Below are 18,180 nucleotides of genomic sequence, written 5' to 3'. Positions count from 1 at the left end.
GTTTGTTACTCCTCAACTGTTTTAAAATTTGTGTCCTTGTACCTGCAAATCTTGCAAGCGTGTCCTTTGTTTTGCAAGTCTTGCAAATAGCGTATAAATAAGTTAGCATTTCAAGCTTTTTGGCCTATAAACCAAAGATCCTTAACCTGAGCTGGATATCTGAATTGCCCTTGTTGGATGATAACTTACATGAGGATGACTCGAGTTCCTTGCCATTGTTTCTATTCTCTGTTGTCAATTTAATGTCTATGTATATCATCAGGACCTAATTGCTTTTGTTTACTGGGCTGGTCTCTTGTTGCACATACCATGTTTTTCAGCAGATAACAATAGGACCACCGCTAGTAATTTCCTTCATAAAATTCCAAATTACTCCACCAGTCACGTGACAGAAAAATGGACTTTTCCTTTTCACTTACATCCTACATCATACGTGTAGCAGTGGTACCAAACTAATGTACAGCCAGTCTGTCAGTGTATCGATCCTCTCCTGACAAATATGAGTAGCTCAATCTTGCCGTCTCAACTCTGAACTTGCCTACTTGATTTCTACATGGTAGCGGGATGTTTCATCTTCATGGAGCCGCCGCGTCGGCGATGAACTTCTGGCACATCGTGGTTCCCTGAAAGCACATGACGGTGTGCTCTGCAATCTCCATCTTGTCGGAATGGCTCATGGGTTGGAAACCGAAGGATCCGGTCCATGTCGGTAGAAGCTCAGGCACCGCCGGCAGCACGAGCCTCTCCACCCCCAACTCGCCAAGCAACTGCAAGCACAACAACCACCAACGATATGTTTAGCTCTGACGACCATGGAAGACAATGTCTGGAGCAAGTAATACACTGATCGATCAAACTTCAGACGTACCTTTTCCAGTTGGTTAAAGAGTAGGCGGCACATCCCTTGCCGGCGATGCACGAACCGGGTCCCGACGAGCGGCAGCTCCGCGACCTTCTTCCCGTACACCCTGCACCAACAAGGAAGATTCATAATTTCATATTCAGCATTTCAAAGGCAAAATGTATTTCAGGTAGTACATATGAGAAGAAGATGATCAAGTAGTGGGGGTACCTGAGCGTGCCCACGGTTATGAGCTCGCCGCCTTTCTCGAGACCCACCACGTAGAATCCCCGGAAGTTGAGCCGCCTCAGCTCCGATCTGCACAACATTCCTCAAGCACGTCAGCAAGGCATTCTTGTTCCCCGGAGGAAATGTGATGTTGAGAAAGAGCTGAAGATTTACTTACTCTCTGTTGAAGACGATGTCGTGGCTGAGGTCGGTCCGTGTCTGCGGCTCGATGAGGGTGATGAAGCACTCGTGGAGCACGTCGAACGCCGAGCACAGCTTCCCGTGCTCCTCCGCCGCCATGGCCTCCTCCTCGGGGAGCTTCGTTGATCTCAACACGGTGAAGGTTACGCCTTCCACTGATGTAGGCATCGATCTTCCAACCAGCCCTTGCAGACGCTGGAAAATGTTCGAGCAGTCATGGCCGCAGAGCCATGGCCCTTCCGGGCAGCACTCGAGCTGGTCGCCTCTGCCCCTGACGCAGCCGGCATGATCTGTAAAATTAACAGAGATGAATAAGTATCTACGCAGTTGATTCAATGTACATTGTAGATTCTCGGAGTAATTTGGGATGTATTGAGAATGTACTTACACTCTCGTTCGCATTGGTCGCAGTAGATCACCGTCTTGTCGGTGAACTCGCCGTCGGCGAGCTCGAACTCGCTGGAGCCGCAGGCGGCGCACCGGCAGGAAGGGCAGAACCACTCCCCCTGCGGGGTGGCGTCGAGGCCGACGCAGCCGTGGTGGAACGTCGAGGGGCAGCAGTCGCAGAGCAGCATGTCGCCGAAGTCGGCGCAGACGGAGCACACCCAGTCGCCGTCCCCCAGCTCGGGCGGGCATCTGCGCTTCAGCCTCGCGCGCGGCGACGGCGAGCCTGTGGCCCTGCTGCTGCCGCCGTGGGCGCGCATCAGCTGCACCAGGCACTGCGACAGCGACCTGCCGTCGTTGAGGTACACGCTCGCCGACGGGCGCTCTTCGCCGCATCCGCCGCCAGCGTGCGCCGCGAACTCCGCCACGGTGAAGGCCTTGCCGCCGCAGCCGCACGCGCACCGTATGGTCCCTTGCGCGGTGACCGTGCCCTGCTTGGCCGGAGGCTCGTCCCTCGTTCGCCTGTAGGACAGCTTGGCCGTCGGGGGAAGGATTTTCTTGTCCATGAGCACGGCGAGGATCGTCCTCGCGCGGGTCGGCTGGCACGCCGCCGCCGCCGCCTGCGCCTTGTCTCCGTCTTTCGGCCTCGGCCGCAGCACGCGCGACGGCGACGCCGCGGGAGACGCAGGACTTTGGGGAGACGCGGAACTTTGGGGAGACGCCGACGCTTTCTTCCTCTTCTTGGCGGCGTACTTCTTGAGGGCGTCGTCGGCGTAGAGCGCGGAGACCCTCCTCACCTTCCGGTGCCTCGTGGGGCAGTCGCCGGCGAACGGATTGCCGACGGCCGGCCCACACACGTCCTCGTCGCCTCCAAAACCCCGCTTACGGCCGCCATTTTCCGCACCGATCGGGCTTATCACACGAGCGATCTCCTTCCCGGACGAACAATTCGCCGCCGCGCTCCTCTTCCTCGGCTTCCCACGAGCGGCCGCGGGGTTCCTCGGCGGCGCGGTGCGGAAGAGCTGGAACTTCTTGCAGGCGACGATGAGGGAGATGTAGGAGGCGCCGTGGGGCGCCCTGTAGCGGAGCTCCTGGCGGCCGTCGCACTTGGCGAACTTGTAGAGGGTCCAGCCGGACGCGAGCAGGTGCTCCCTGGCCCTCCGCCGCAGCTCGTCGCCCCGCGGGCCCCGGCCGCCGCCGGCCATGAACTCGACGTACTCCGCGATGTCCATGGTCGTCCTGCGCCGGCGCGAGACACAGATGCGATGCTTCCGACCGGCGGACGCGGTGATGGGAAGATGAATTTACCAAACTCGAGTTTTTCCGGCGGATCGCGGGTGTTCCCGTCGGTTACGAGCAGGTATATCGCGCGAAGGAAACACCAGGCGCGAGTCGGACACGTAAGCCTCGGGGATTCTCGTTTTAAGGATTTTTTTCCTTGAGAAAACAAAATCTCGCGGAAAAAAAGTAGGAATATGGCCGGAGTAGAGTCGGAGACGGCGGCGACCTGCTGCGAGCTGGACTCGGAGACGGTGCGGCTGGCCATGGCGACAACGGCCAGTAGTGTGGCCATCATGGGGCCGGGCCGAACACTAGTGTCGAAAGTGTTAATATTTGTTAGAATTATTAATCGAGGTACGCAGTCATCTATCAAGGACCAGACAATCACAAAGGTTGAGCGGCATGACACCAAGATATGTTAACGAGGTTCACCGAGCTCGGCTACATCCCGGGGCTTGACTATAGGCGCTCCGACACCGGCCACCCGGACGCCGGCACATGCCGTCAACCCCCCTTGCGTGTTTGGATTATTATGACGGCATAGATTATATCATGGGTCTACCTTCACATTATATGGAAGGGCCACGATACAAGTGATCTACTAGGACACGACTTCATGCCATATTTTCACACAGTTTGAATCCAAGTCCAATTATAACATACTCCCTCCGTTTCTTTTTAGTCTGCATATAAAATTGGGTCAAAGTCAAACTTTACAATGTTTGACTAACTTTGTAGAAAGTATATCAACATCTACAATACTAAAGCTATAGTATGACCATTATTTTATGATGCATCTAATAATATTGATTTCATATTGTGAATGTTGATATCTTTTTCTATAAACTTAGTCGAGGTTAACAAAGTTTGACTTTGACCAAATTTTGTATGCCGACTAAAAAGAAACAGAGGGAGTACCTTGTACCAAATATTCAGTACTGCTCTATCAGTCGCGGCTCAGGGGACATGGGTCCTGTCTAGACCACTGACAATGACGAAGGCGAGGTGGAGATTGAGCATGACACACCAAGATTGAGCCGACAAACAACATGGTCCGCCGCGACTGGCGACAGTGCAGGTGTTGTCGAGGATGAGCCCTCATCGAAGCCAACGGCGATCCCGCTCAACAAGGCGTTGACAGGAGACAAGGAAGAAACTTACAGGAGGTACATGTGCGTGAGGCTCAAGGGCATCGAAAAAGAGGGAATTTAAAGGAATGGTTAGACTGATGAAATTAGTAGGACAGAGGCGCGAAGTGTTGGGGCTAATGCCAGCAGACAGATTGGCACGTGGGTGATGGTGGAGAGGCTTTGATCCATGATGTTTTCCTTTAGCCGCTGCCGCAGTACGGATCGTTAAGGGGCTCATTCGGCTTGGAGGATTTCTACAGGATTTTCACCAATGGAAGTTTTTCCTACATAAGCATTCGCCTTTTTTTTTAGAAATAGAGATACCATTAGATGAGACCACATGGCAAACTTGGTAAGTATCAGAGTATGTAGGATACCCTAATCCTCTACTTTTCATATCGACCGGGTTTAAAAATCCTATAAACCTAATGAGCCCTGAAAAGACAAAAAAACCTGGGTGCGGCTATGTGCCGCCTACTGTGAGGCGCATGGTTGCCTCGCCTACAGGGCGCCTGTGGTGGGCCGCCCCCGTAGGTCGTGGCTTGTCCTGCTAATGTCACCGGAGTTTCTTCTTCTTCTTCTTCTTTTATTTTAAATTAAATGCATATGTTTTTAAAACTTAAATTTACTTACAAAATTTGGAAAGACGAATTTTTAAAAAGATAGTGTAGAAAAATTGTTAGCGCAATTTTAAAATATGTTGATAACTTTCAAAATAAATGTTGGACAATGAAAAAATGTTCCCGTGTTTCAAATAAAATGTCTGGTTTCAGGTTTGAAAAAGTGTATAGAATTTTATAAAATGTTTGTGTAATGTTAAAACAATATTATGTGCCATTAAAAAATGTATGCCACATTTTATTGCAATATTTCGACGATCCAAAAAATGTCCATGAAATTTAAAAAAATGTTATATACAAATGTAAAAAAATCCAAGTAAGTTAAGTTCTTTCTATACCATTATAAAATATATCATGAAATTTTAAGAAATATTTGGTGTGCAAAAGAAGTCAATGAAAAATGTAAAAATATTTATACAATGTAGAAAATTATTCATTATTTTTAGAAAAATGTTTGTTGTCGTTTATAAAACGTACACCATTTATTTGGAAAAAATTACCATGCATTCAATTTTTTTTCAAAACACGTATTTAAAAAAATATACATCATGTATTATATTTGAAAAATGTCCAACGTGTATGCGAAAAAACGTTTCATGTGTGCTCTAAAAAAGTAGATACCGTTCTGAGAAAAAGTATACATGTGTTGAGAGGAAATAAAACCGATAAAAGCCAACAAAGAAACAAAAAGAAATCGAGAGAAACCAAAAAAAGGAACAAAGAAAACCAAAAGTGAAAAAGCGAGAGAAGGAAAACGAAAAAGGCTCCTACGGTGCCTTTGGGATTGACCAGCCATGGGCCGCAGCGAGCCCAACTCGGCACGTGGTCGGGCCTCCGACTGGTTCCGGTGAGCCCCACCCCCCACCGGCACGTCTGCGTTGCCGTACCCGCTTACCATAGTCGCTCTCGCCCCCTTTCGTCTTCGCCTCACCTGCTCTGCTCCCCCTACCGCGAACCAGTCACCAGTCCTCGCCGTCGCCGCCGCCCCCCCGCCGGCGTCGAACCGCCCCGTCCCCGATGTTCGCGAAGCGCTTCTTGCTGAAGAAGCTGCACCAGGTCTCGCCCCGTCCCCTCTCCCGCTCTATCCCGTCAGATTTGGGGTCGATCAGACCGTCCGTCTTCGCCGGGGCTGGGCGGCGGAGTCTTCTTCTGCCGCTGCCCGTGGCCGTGTTGTTGATTCCGTTTGCTTGGCTGTTGCTGCAGGGTGGGGGCGGAGAAAAAGGAGGAGGGGCGGCCGGCGATGTGGCCCAGCTGGACGCGCAGATCGCGCTCCACTACGGCGTCCCCTACGCCGCCTCCGTCATGGCGTTCGACCCCGTGCAGCGCCTCCTCGCCGTCGGGACGCTGTGAGCCCCCAACCTCCCTCCACTCGTCCTAACTTTGCCTACACTGCAAAATAGCAAAACCGAAGCTGTGATATCTCTGTCAAGCTGTGTTACCACCCTCTGAATCCGAGCAACAACCATTTCTTGCCATATAGCAAGGCATCCAAACAAGCATGTAAAGAAGGTCACTTGTAGTGTTTCATCCTGCGTTCAACTCTTAAGCTTGAAGCCTTAATGCAGTTCAGATCATTGCTCGAGTCGCTAATAGAAGATACCAGCAAGCCCTTGAGCACATTTTATGCATCCATGTCATGTCCACCTCATGTTGAATTGATGGTGACCACGCTTCAAACTGCAGGGATGGGAGGATAAAAATCTTTGGGGGTGATAATATCGAAGGCATCCTCATATCGCCAAAGAGCATGCCATACAAGTATCTTCAGGTGTGGCACTTCATCCAATGACTGACCATTCTCTACTTGCACCGTGCGTGTGTAGACACTGAACTCAATGGAAAAATGTCGAGTCGTTTTTTCCCCTGTTTGGGTTGGTTTGAAGTGGAGGGTGTTCCTTTTCTAATGAAGTCGATTTTATCTTTGACTGAAACTCTAGCCAGTACAGTCCTTGGGGTTCCTTCCATGTTACTTGCCTCAGTAAACTATACACTTTTCACCGTCTGCCTTAGTTATATAGTTCTCTGAAGCAACTGTGTACCACCAGAAGCTACTTTTGCATGTTAGACTAGTAACTAGCTACTTTGTACTCCCTCTGTATCAAAATATAAGACGTTTTTTGACACTTTCATAGTGTCAAAATATAAGGTCTGCTTACGTTTGATACTTTCATAGTGTCAAAAAACGTCTTATATTTTGATACAGAGGGAGTACTTGCTTACGTTTGGTGTAACCTCTAAAACCCTTAATCTGGTTGCCAGTTGTAGAAGTGTGTAATGGGTTGTTATATATTGCAGTTTATACAAAACCAGGGGCTACTAATTGCAGTTTCTAATGAGAATGAAATCCAGGTATGGCATTGAGAGACAGCTCTTTGTTGTATTCAATTTTCTTTCCCTTTTCATCCTTCTGCTTTTTTGAGAAAGTTTTTCCCTTTTACTCTGGAGGCTACCACTACTCTTATATGTACGCATAAGGTGTGCAATGCATTCATGCTCATGGATTGGTTGGCACACCAACTTTCCATGTGAAGATTCGAGGCTCACTTCAGCATGTCAGAATGCATTCTGCTTATTGATGTGGGGCAATTTTTCTCTGTCCGCACAAGGTCCTTGCCATCTTTTTATAGTGCCTAAAGTGCAGTTAGATATCGACAGTAATTCTTGTTAGAATATAATTCACCAAAAATATAGATAATCCTCAATCTGAATTGTGCAATATTGGGAAAGAGACTCCGAAGGAAATACCTATTTATATGGTGCTGAAGAAGCGCATCTGATACAAACTTTTTATTAAGTGCTCAGCCTACTCTTCACAAAAATAAAATAAAAAATACATGCTTTCATATTCCTATCTCACATCTGAAGCACAGACATCGTTTAATCCTTGGGGTTCATTCGAAGAAGAGTGTCAACTATCGCCTAGCCCCTGATTCTTACAGTTACAGGCATGCCAAGCCATCTCTTCTTCCTTCGGGCGGGCTTAGTTGACAAATCTTCCTTTCTTTTTTGTGTATATTTGATTATACTCCTTAAGAAGAATATGTCGAGGGTAGTTACTATCATTGCTGGCAATCACTTACAAATTTTGCCTGTACCTTTGAGGCTTTGACTAAATAGCATGGTCATAACCTTAAAATATTATGATGTTCATACAGTATGGTTTACTCCATCTTGTTTTAGAAGTTTGCATGTAATATACGCGTGTCCTTTTTCTCTTGTAGGTGTGGAATCTTGAATTCAGGCAGCTATTTCATTCTTCCCAGTGGGACACCAATATAACTGCTTTTTCAGTCATAGAGGGGACCTTTCTGATGTGAGCAATGGACAGGAAAATTATTCTGTCACATTCTTAATTTAGTAGCTGTATGGACCACTTTCTAGCCTTTTATCCGTATCTTAAATTTGTTCATCACATTCAGGTACCTTGGAGATGAGAATGGTCTGCTTTCTGTATTAAAGTATGATTTATATGATGGGAAGCTTCAAAAGATGCCTTACAATGTTTCTATACATTCCTTAGCTGGTATAGTGCTGTTTCATGTGTCTCTATCAACAGATATTAATTAATAAATTTTAATTTTCTTCTGTCTATGTATCCAAGTTCATGTTAATATTATAGCAGCATGAAGTTAAAATTGTAATCCGTTACTCTGAAGTTTCAATCTTCCACTGAAATATTGGATATTTTGCACAACTGCATAAGTAAATGGCTTGAGTTAATCTGAAGTCTGAACTTTTTTTACTGGACTTGAGCGATGTTATTTCTATTTAAGGGAATTTCCGGTTTCATACTACTCTTTTATTTGGAGCACTGGCAGTTGTTATCTTACACACTCGAATTGAGTTCATCTTATCCAGTTATCAGTTCCTCTCAATTTTTACATCTGGACTTGCAAGTGTTTCAATGAATCAACACACCATATTTTTCGCTTATCTTATACTGCTTTGAGTCTTAAACATGATTTTATTGGTCCAATTTCTTCACAGAAGCAGCTGGTGTTCCATTGCTTGATACTCAACCTATTGTTGGAATACTGCCTCAACCTAACACCTTGGGCACCAGGTAAGATCATCATGAATGGAACTCCTGGATTTTTTTTTGTTATAATCGTTAACTATATAAGTTTTGTTCATTAGTAAATAGTATGCATGCTGATATTACATCATATTAGGAGGTCAAACATATGAAAAACACAAATAGATACAAGGAGGCTATAATACTATACTCAGCTACCTTTGTTACTATGCAAACAATTCATGAAAAATCGATGTTTGATGCAGAAAATTGGAAAGATGAACTGTACCGTTGTTTTCATCAGATCCCTCTAATATGAGAGGCACAATTTATCACAATTCAGTTTGCCAATCTGAAACACATGAATGAACTGCTTTTTTACATGCTTCAGGGTGCTAATTGCATATGAGAAAGGATTCTTAGTTCTTTGGGATGTGTCAGAGGACCATGCAATCGCTGTTCGAGGCTACGGGGACTTGCATATGAAGGGCCAAGTCACTGGCGCTCAAACACATGCTAGTGAAGATCAAATAGATAATGTTGATGAGAATGAGGAAGAGAGAGAAATTTGCTCTCTTTGTTGGGCATCGAGAGGGGGTTCAACTGTTGCTGTTGGCTATATAACTGGAGACATTCTTCTATGGGATATGACTGCAGTATCCTCTAGACAAGGCAAACAAACTGATGTTTCGTCTAACGTTGTTAAGCTGCAGCTGGCTTCTGGGAGTCGCAGGCTTCCTGTTATTGTCTTGCACTGGTCTGCTGGGTCAGCAAAAGACACCACTAAAGGCGGGAAACTTTTTGTATACGGTGGCGATGATATGGGGTCTGAAGAAGTTCTGACGGTTTGTGTCTTGTTTCATTCTCATCTATCTTTTCTATTTCATGCAATCTTCTAGGCATGCATGCAACTGATGCATCGAAAAGTGTACTCAAGTATAGCTGTTTGCTCCTTTACCAACTTGCAAGAAACTATTTCTAGCTCATCTGAACTCAATTAGAACACCCACATTTGGCTCATCTGGCTGTTGATATGTTAATGTAGAACCAGTAAACTAATTTGCATTGCTACATGGCGTACACAGGTTAGGGCAAATATTTCCTATCCAAGATAATTTCCAGCGATAGCAAATAAGGACATGAGTGTATGCCTTAGAGGCAACCAATTCGGAGGTCGAAACAACTTGGTAGATATGTTTTGTGCAGATGCGAGCAATTATGTATCTAGATTTTGCTCTACAAATATATGTGTATCATATATCTAGCAAAGTTACTTTTCTGAGCACAGAAAAATATGTACGGCGTATTGTTTTTCAGTGGTGGACTATGGAAAACTTTACCTTGTTCAATGAAAAATTGTATTCTCTTGTAGGTTCTTAGTCTGGAATCATCTAATGGATTAGAGTCAGTAAGATGCGCGTCCCGGGTGGACCTCAAACTTGATGGATCCTTTGCTGATATGATTCTTATTCCAGATACTGGGGTTCCAGATAAAATACGAACTTCTGCACTTTTTATATTGACAAATCCTGGACAGTTAAATTTCTATGATGGTGGTGCTCTATTTTCTGCACGGAAATCAGAAGAGGAATATGCTCAGCCTGAGGCACAAAAATTTCCAGTCGTAGTTCCTACAATTGATCCCAGCATAACTGTTACGGATATGTATTCACTAACTGGGAGAGAGCATCCAAGTATTTCACTGAAGGTACAGTTTTGTGTGGATTCTTGACATTTTACTCTACTTAACTTAACTGCAACCTTTTTACCAGATCGTATATTCATGTTTTTTGGTAGAAATTTTGTGCTAGGCAAATTGTCGCACCTCCAATATCAGGGAATATGAAATGGCCTTTGACTGGTGGGGTTCCTAGTGAAATGTCACTGAAGGAAGATCATGCAGTTGAAAGAATATATGTTGCAGGCTATCAAGATGGTTCTGTGAGAATATGGGATGCAACTTTTCCTATTCTGATGCCAATGTTTGTCTTGGATGCAAAGGTCACCTCTACCGTGTTCTTAGTTGTTGACTGATGACTACTAAATCAATGCAAGAATACTAAAACTATTATTACTTCAGGTGCCTGATGTTATTTTGGATGGAGCAAATGCCTCTGTATCATCGCTGGCTTTTTGTTCATTAAACATGACTTTTGCTGTTGGCACAACAAGTGGTCTGGTTAGTCTACTATTAAAATTTATGGGTCAGTCCAAGTTATTGGTTGTCAGCAGCATATTCAATACTGTCTAAGTATCTTGTATATTTTTGTAACGTTGTAGGTCCGCATGTATAAACTTCAAGAGAACAGTGGGGATTCCAGCTTTCACTTTGTGAGTGGATCTAAGCAGGAAGGTAAATACTGCACATGAAGGCATAAGTGCAAACTAAATTATATTTGCACTTCCTCTTTCTTTGTTTGTTTCCTCTCCATCATCCCGTATGTATTAAAAAAATTAGGTCAGTCAATACGAGACAACAGCAAAGTTGCCCTCATGATGTTGCCTTCTGGGCTTCCAGTTTGCTTTGATTGTCACACACTCTTTCTTGATGGTCAGTCTGAGAGATGGCAATATATTTGTAGAGGCAGTGAGGCACAGATGCAACCTGTCTATAGGCAGGAAACGATCTCAACTGCACCATACTCCCTGTCAAGCTATATGCAGAGAAAAGAAATATTTTGAGTGCTTAATCATTGTAATGATAGTATAGGCCATTATATCCTAGTAATTTGCTGGTATTCTGGTAAAAATGTGTTTGGTGCTGCCTGTTTTACTATTCAACATCTGGTTCAGTCGCAATCCAAGTCTATATAAAACCCTGTTAACAAGATAATGCGTAAATGCCATCTCGTAAAAGGACATATTTCCAAGTGTTCTTTTTTGTTCAAGATATATTTTCCATGTGCTCTTTTTGCTGCCAGATCCTTGTGAAAACAAGTCCATGTCAAATTTGCTTTCATTTGTTATCGTATAAGAGGCATCCATAAAATAGGACCTGCTCATGTTTGTGTTTACTTTTTTCCGTGCTAGAGAATCTCACCAGGGCATTTATAAAAACCACTTTTGGTGGGTATGTCCGTATGTGGTTCATTTCGTTTTTCTTACCTTCTGGTATTTTTCTTTCAGTTCATGCTGTTCATCATGGGAGAGGGTTCCATTGCAATATTGCCTTTATGGCATCAAATTCCCCCGTGCGATCTCTCAGATTTACATCTTCTGGAGAGGCCCTTGCAGTAGGGTATCAAAATGGCCAGGTATATTTTCCTTTAAGGTCTCTGAAGTTTCACTAATTATTTGATGCTTGTACATACCATTTGCTATTAACTAATTATTATTATTATGTTTTGGTTTGTCTTCTCAAAGGTGGCAATGTTTGATGCAAGTCAACTCTCCGTGATGTTCTCTGTGGATTGTACATCAGGAACAAATTCTCCTGTGGTTTCAGTAAGCAACTACAGTATAGGTGCATCTGCTGCAAAAGCAGGCCCGCCCCAGAAAGAGATTGCTACAAGTGCAAAATTTCCAACAGATGTTGTACTTTCCTTGAGTAAGGATGCACGTCTTACTGTAGTTGACAGCACAAGTGGTCTGATCATAAATTCGCTTCTGCTAGATGAGAAGCAATCTTCTGCACTTTTGATGTATGTCATCATAGGTAAGTGATTTCTGTTCACTATGCTAACTTCTACCCCCACCCCCCTAGATCAACTCATAATTTCTGCAAGTTCTGGGTTTAGATGGAGCTTCAGATGAAGAGCAAGCCCAATTACCAGAAGACAAGCTCCCATGTCAAAGTCAGACAGGGAAAGAAGAACATGTTCTTGACCAGAAGCAAGTACATGGAGCCGAAACTAACAAGAAAAATGCTTCTCTACATCCACAGAGTGGCGGTTCAGATTCACTTCTTTTGGTCTGCTTCGAGGATGTGGTGCTTTTATTTTCTCTGGCATCAATGATTCAGGTGCATACTTGGCATATGCGAACTACTTTGAAATTTCAAACTTCTAAAGCTTATTGGTTATGTTCTTTTCTCATCAGGGAAGCAACAAGCATCTACATAAAACCAAGCTCACAAAAAAATGCTGCTGGTCAGCAATTTTTAAGAATAAGGATGATAAAGCTTGTGGGTTGATATTATTTTATCAGACAGGCATCATAGAATTGAGGTAGTTACGATTTTGTCATGTTATTTGCTTCATTGCTTGGTATGCTAGAAATTTTAATATGAAGGTGTCTCCCATGTTGTCCTTACGATTTCATATTGTAATCATGTGGATTAACTAATATGACACTTATTGTCAAAGTATGATGGTGGAGAACGGATTCCCTTTGTACATTTATTTGCTCTTACTGCAAGTTTACATGGACTTTTCTTTTCACATGCTTGTCAAAATTTAGATTGCTATAGTTAATAAATCTACGAAGTACAACCTGGTAATACTACCATCATCTTATTTGTTGTTCCCTATGTCTCATGTACAGCACCATGAATAATTTCTTGGGAATATCAGTTTGTTATAGATAAAAGATAGTCTTTGATTGTAAATCTTCACAGTATTCTTTCTTTTAGAATATCTTGTGTATATTTTCAAGATTTCAAAAGGGAGACTTTTCAGGTGTCATCATCTGTTACCTGTAGGTGTGTACATCCATGCAAGGGCCTGGTGAAGTTTTGCCCATACCTTAACTGTTTTATGCTTGTCATGACAGATCTTTGCCAAGCCTAGATATTCTGGCTGAGAGCTCCTTGATGGAATTACTAAGATGGAGTTACAAGACTGGCATGGGTAAAACCATGAGCTCCTCAAATGGACAAATTGCTCTGGTAAATTGTTCTGCTTGCCTTTGTAATTTGATGTTCAACTTTTGACTGTTCGCTAAATTTTGCCACCGCATTGTATCTAAGTATTATTTTGGCTATGTTCTATACTAGTGTTGGCTTTCCACATCACTATCTGGGTAACCTTAGCTTAGTTCTCCGCAAAAACAAGCCAGAATAACGGTGTCTAAAATGAGTGACATGTTTTCTTTGTGGCAAGCACAGTTGAGGGTGCCCAACTTTGTTTCATCTCTATTAGTTAATCCAGATTCGTTCTTCAGATATGTTAGCTTCAATATCGACTGTGCTGTAAAATACCTCCCTCAGTTTTCTAGTATGTCTCCCGCCACAGGTTAATGGATCTGAATTTGCAATTATCTCTCTTATAGACTCAGAGAATGACTTCAGGTACTTGATTTTTTCTTGCTTGCTTCCCATGTCAAGTCTATTTAACTCAATAGTTCTGATGCCCGACCCAGTGGTATTAAACTAATGTTTCGTATCCATGATAATCATTTTAGGATTCCAGAATCATTGCCATGCCTTCATGATAAGGTACTTGCAGCAGCAGCTGAAGCAGCTATGAGCATCTCGATAGACCAGAAAGGAAAGCAGGTAGGCAATTGTCTAATCTCCTCAAACCTATATGATACAGTACTCTGTACAGTTTGACTTAACATGAAACTTCTGGTGTAGAATCCAGCAGCAGGAGTTATTGGTGGCATTATTAAAGGATTAAAAGGAAAAGCGGATGAAAATGCAAACCTGAGAAAAAGTTTCAATTCCCAAACCCCCAGTGAACTATTGGAGTCAATTTTCTTGAAAGGACCATATGTTGAACCATCACTAGCTTATCCTGATGATCCAATAGAAGAACTGTCAATTGGTCTCGCCCTCTCCCTGTTTTTGTAAAGCATTTAGCTGAAGTGCTGCCTATTTACCCAAAAGCGTTTCGATGCAGATGACATAGAAATTGATGATGAAGTGCCCCTATCCCCTCCGCCAGCATCATCCTCTGCTTCTCACATGAATAAGAAAGCAACAGGTTGGGCGTATGTCTTGGTTTTTGGAAACACGCCTTTTGAACTGTTCATGTGTATCAGTTTATGCCTACACTTCTGCAGTAGAGGACGAGAGAGCGAAACTGTTTGAAGGGTCAAGTGATGCTGACAAACCAAGAATGAGAAGTACCCAAGAAATTCTCACCAAATATAAGTTTGGCGGGGTAATTCCATCAACATTGCGATTCGTCATGATCTCTCTCTCTCTCTCTCTCTCTCTCTCTCTCTCTCTAAGCTGACTCTTAAGGTTTCCTTTTGCAGGATGCAACAGCAGCAGCTGCCCATGCGAAGGATAAGCTCATGCAGCGGCAGGAGAAACTCGAGGTAAAATAATGAATTCCGTAACACACTCTTTACGCACACCAGGCTGGTAGCCCCAGACTGTATATGTCTCTGATTTTCGTTGGTCAACTCGTCTTCTCTTGCAACCATTTCTTGAACAAGAAAAGCCTCACTAGCTAATCGCCTTTGTACCAGAGAATAAGCCAGCGGACCGCAGAGCTTCAAGACGGGGCGGAAAATTTCGCCTCGCTCGCCCAGGAGCTCGCGAAAACAATGGAGAACAAGAAGTGGTGGAAACTGTAACCTATTCGGGGTTTTCACATCACTGCATCCTATCCTACACAAAGTACGTCCAGCTCTCGGTACTTGGGAATGCCTTATTTGCCGGTTGTTATTTATCGTGGCATGGTTCCGCCCATTCCGCCCCGCCTTTGTGCTGTGTATATTTATGTTCATGGACAACTGCAGCTTGTCAAGGTGATTGTCTACCTTGCCACTAGGTTGACTCACTCACTGACAGACAGACAGACAGCATGGCTTGTTTGGATGCATTAGCTTAGGTTTATGTTGTATATCACCATGTAATCATATGCACCATGGGTGGAAAGCGTGGGGCGGAACCTACTTGCCGTACATGATTTCTTTTGTGTGGTCATTCAGTCGTTCGTTCTGTCTGTAAAGGTAAAAGGAGACAATAAACCGAACGGCTTACATTGAGAAACTTCAAAGAGCCTGTGTGGCATTGTTAGTTGGTGGTATCTGATGTGACACCTTCTCTTGACTAATACTTGAACTGTGGTTATCAAGTTGCAATGTGTATGTTTTTGTTTTTTGTTTTTTGTTTCGATTCATCAATCGTCACGTGTGGGTGCAGTGCCATATACTCCCTCCGTAAAGAAATATAAGAGCGTTTAGATTACTAGAGTAGTGATATAAACACTCTTATATGTCCTTACAGAGTGAGTATATATAAAGAAAGAGCTACATGAACCTAAGGAAGTGTTTGGTTCGTACATTTTGAGCCGTCATTCGATTACAGCGCAACCTCATACCATCAACTTTTGTTGGGTTCACTTTGAGCGGGAACAAATCCCCCGTAATCGAGTTCCATGTTAAGTCAATTTCGATACCGGTCGACCCCTCAGGAAACAGATCACAAACGTGATCTGTTTCCAGTACCATTTACGTTAACAGAGTTCAACCAAACACCTCCTAAGGCCCCATTTGGTTGTGAGGGATCCCTGCGGGATACCTGCCTTTTCCCCGGTTGGGTAAACCACGTGTTGAGTTTGCCCTGGGCAAGCAAACAGCGCCGTTTGGTTTCGCATGAGGGAGGAAGAACCCTGACCTTTCCACGGCCCATCCCCGGGTAGATCTCCCCTGTATCGACTGGTCGGGGAGAAAACCCTCTACTCGTTCGCTCGCTCTCCATCGCAACCCTTCAGCCTCAGTCTCCGTGCTTCACGCTGCTGAATTGAAAGCGATGCCCCCGCCCCGCCCCCGACCTCCCCTCTGGCATCTTGTCCAAACTGGGCTGGTGGTCTCCCCGTGGTGGGAGAGGGGATCCCCCAAAACCATGTAAATCTCCCCGAGGTGGATTAGTGCCCTGGGAAACTTCACCTTTCCAACCAAATTAGGCCTAAGGGTGAATTGAAGATTTATTTCAAATGCATAGCTTCATTGGTGAGCACGTTCGTGCAGACGTCAACATTTATTTTCCTGGAATTTAGAGGAGCACCTTGTTCACTTGAATGAACCGACACGACTAGCAAGAGAAAAAATTATTGTATGTTGATGCTAGAACTTCAAATAACATGTAGCATAGTCCAGCATACATGACAGTTTTTCATCGACATTACAATCAACACTGTTGTAAGCACGACTTCCCTTCATGAGTTAAGATCATAAAATACCATTCGTCCGGCATGGCTTCCCTTCATGAGTTAAGATCATAAAATACCATTCGTCCAGCATGGTGAGGCCACTAAACTATCGGAATCAAAATTTTAAAACAACATGTAGTATATGCCATAAGAAGTTCACTATGCACTATTAAACAACATGTGTACACATCTAATCTATATTTTCATGGTTGCATTTAGTGCCGCGGAGCTACATTCAGTTTGTTCATGGAGCGGATCTGTCTGAATAACATAATCTATACTGCTATATAGTACTCCCTCCGTCCGAAAATACTTGTCCAAGGAATGGATGTATCTAGATGCACTAGTAGAAAACAGGGCTTTGGTTCGGCCAGAAAAGAGCATTAATCCCTGTTGCATTACGAACCGGGACTATGTGAGTATTAGTCCCGGTTCGAGCGGCTAGGGCACCGTACAGGCATTAGTCCCGGTTCAAATGGGAACTTTAGTCCCGGTTGGTGCCACGAACCGGGACTAAAGGGTGCGATGCCCATTAGTACCGGTTCGTGGCACCAACCGGTACTAAAGGTTAGACCTTTAGTCCCGGTTCGAACCACCAACCGGTACTAATGGGGTTTGAGGCATTAGTACCGGTTCATGGCACGAACCGGTACTAAAGGTCCCATTTTCAAACTCTACCCCCCCCCCATCGCCTTTTCAGTTTTGTAAAAAGCACAAGAAAATGATAAAAAAAACTTCAAAAATTAAAATCCTTCCAGATGTAGTTATGTTACTACATGTACTAGTTAGGAAAATTTAAAAACTTAAATTTGGACATGTTTTGCATACGATGTCAGAAAAAAATGTATAATATATCAAAATGTTCAGCACGAAAATCCGCATCCGATTTTGACAGCCTACGGCCTGTTTGCAAATTTTTAGAATCCTCAAATTCTAAAAGGAAAAAAAGTTATGCTCAAATTTTTGTTAAATCTGGTCAAACTATGGCCAAACTACTTATTCATGAAGTATTAGTGTTACTAAATAATTATTCAAGAATATTGGTGTTACTAAATAATTATTTCAGTTTTTTTTGAATTTTGGTCAAATCTGGTCAAACTGTGGTCAAACAATGGTCAAACTAATTATTCAAGAAATATTAGTGTTACTAAATAATTATTTCAGTTTTTTGAATTTTGGTCAAATCTGGTCAAACTGTGGTCAAACTATGGTCAAACTACTTATTCAAGAAATATTAGTGTTACTAAATAATTATTGTTTTTTAAACAATAGTTTCAAACTCAAACAGTGAAATGTGTGACTTCATGCTCATGCTAAATTCCTGAGGGTTAATAGGATTGACATCTTACTATTGTCAGGAAAACAACAAGTGCAGACTTGGAAACGAGGGAGAATAGAACCCGAAAGTTAAGCGTGCTCAGGCTGGAGTAGTGAG

At 43.7% G+C, this 18,180-nt stretch overlaps 2 protein-coding genes across 3 annotated transcripts; one reads left to right on the top strand and one right to left on the bottom strand.

Moving 5' to 3' along the window:
• Positions 1-477: 477 nt before the first annotated feature.
• Positions 478-2,886, bottom strand: LOC109776464 (increased DNA methylation 1-like). The gene is made up of 5 exons (XM_020335110.2): positions 1,659-2,886; positions 1,248-1,560; positions 1,073-1,159; positions 869-968; positions 478-767 (listed from the first exon to the last, which is right to left on the bottom strand). The coding sequence occupies exons 1-5, from the start codon at positions 2,884-2,886 to the stop codon at positions 576-578; spliced, it is 1,920 nt and encodes a 639-aa protein (XP_020190699.1). The 3' UTR covers positions 478-575.
• Positions 2,887-5,565: 2,679 nt separating this feature from the next.
• On the top strand, positions 5,566-15,620 carry LOC109776463 (uncharacterized). 2 transcript variants are annotated; one of them, XM_020335109.4, is made up of 24 exons: positions 5,566-5,741; positions 5,889-6,031; positions 6,369-6,453; positions 6,981-7,034; positions 7,907-7,998; positions 8,105-8,208; positions 8,673-8,748; positions 9,092-9,545; positions 10,073-10,408; positions 10,498-10,701; positions 10,781-10,879; positions 10,981-11,053; positions 11,827-11,954; positions 12,064-12,355; positions 12,438-12,661; positions 12,739-12,866; positions 13,411-13,525; positions 13,872-13,927; positions 14,041-14,134; positions 14,216-14,405; positions 14,481-14,564; positions 14,647-14,744; positions 14,842-14,904; positions 15,058-15,620. In XM_020335109.4, the coding sequence occupies exons 1-24, from the start codon at positions 5,703-5,705 to the stop codon at positions 15,163-15,165; spliced, it is 3,339 nt and encodes a 1,112-aa protein (XP_020190698.1). In that variant the 5' UTR covers positions 5,566-5,702; the 3' UTR covers positions 15,166-15,620. The 2 variants fall into 2 exon arrangements, with proteins under 2 accessions (XP_020190698.1, XP_020190697.1); XM_020335108.4 differs by having other exon boundaries at positions 14,644-14,744.
• Positions 15,621-18,180: the final 2,560 nt, after the last annotated feature.

Source organism: Aegilops tauschii, chromosome 2 (genome assembly GCF_002575655.3).
Source record: "Aegilops tauschii subsp. strangulata cultivar AL8/78 chromosome 2, Aet v6.0, whole genome shotgun sequence".
Classification (NCBI taxonomy): domain Eukaryota; kingdom Viridiplantae; phylum Streptophyta; class Magnoliopsida; order Poales; family Poaceae; genus Aegilops; species Aegilops tauschii.
The sequence above is the reverse complement of the archived record's forward strand: the minus strand, read 5'-3'. Positions and strand labels throughout refer to the sequence as shown.

Coding starts and splice junctions, on each gene's coding strand:
- LOC109776464 (XM_020335110.2), bottom strand. CDS start 2,886: ATGGACATCGCGGAGTACGTCGAGTTCATGGCCGGCGGCGGCCGGGGC. Junction 1,160..1,247: donor GACATCGTCTTCAACAGAGA/GTAAGTAAATCT, acceptor AATGTTGTGCAG/ATCGGAGCTGAGGCGGCTCA. Junction 969..1,072: donor ATAACCGTGGGCACGCTCAG/GTACCCCCACTA, acceptor TTGTTGGTGCAG/GGTGTACGGGAAGAAGGTCG.
- LOC109776463 (XM_020335108.4), top strand. CDS start 5,703: ATGTTCGCGAAGCGCTTCTTGCTGAAGAAGCTGCACCAG. Junction 13,928..14,040: donor GACTCAGAGAATGACTTCAG/GTACTTGATTTT, acceptor TAATCATTTTAG/GATTCCAGAATCATTGCCAT. Junction 14,905..15,057: donor AGCGGCAGGAGAAACTCGAG/GTAAAATAATGA, acceptor CCTTTGTACCAG/AGAATAAGCCAGCGGACCGC.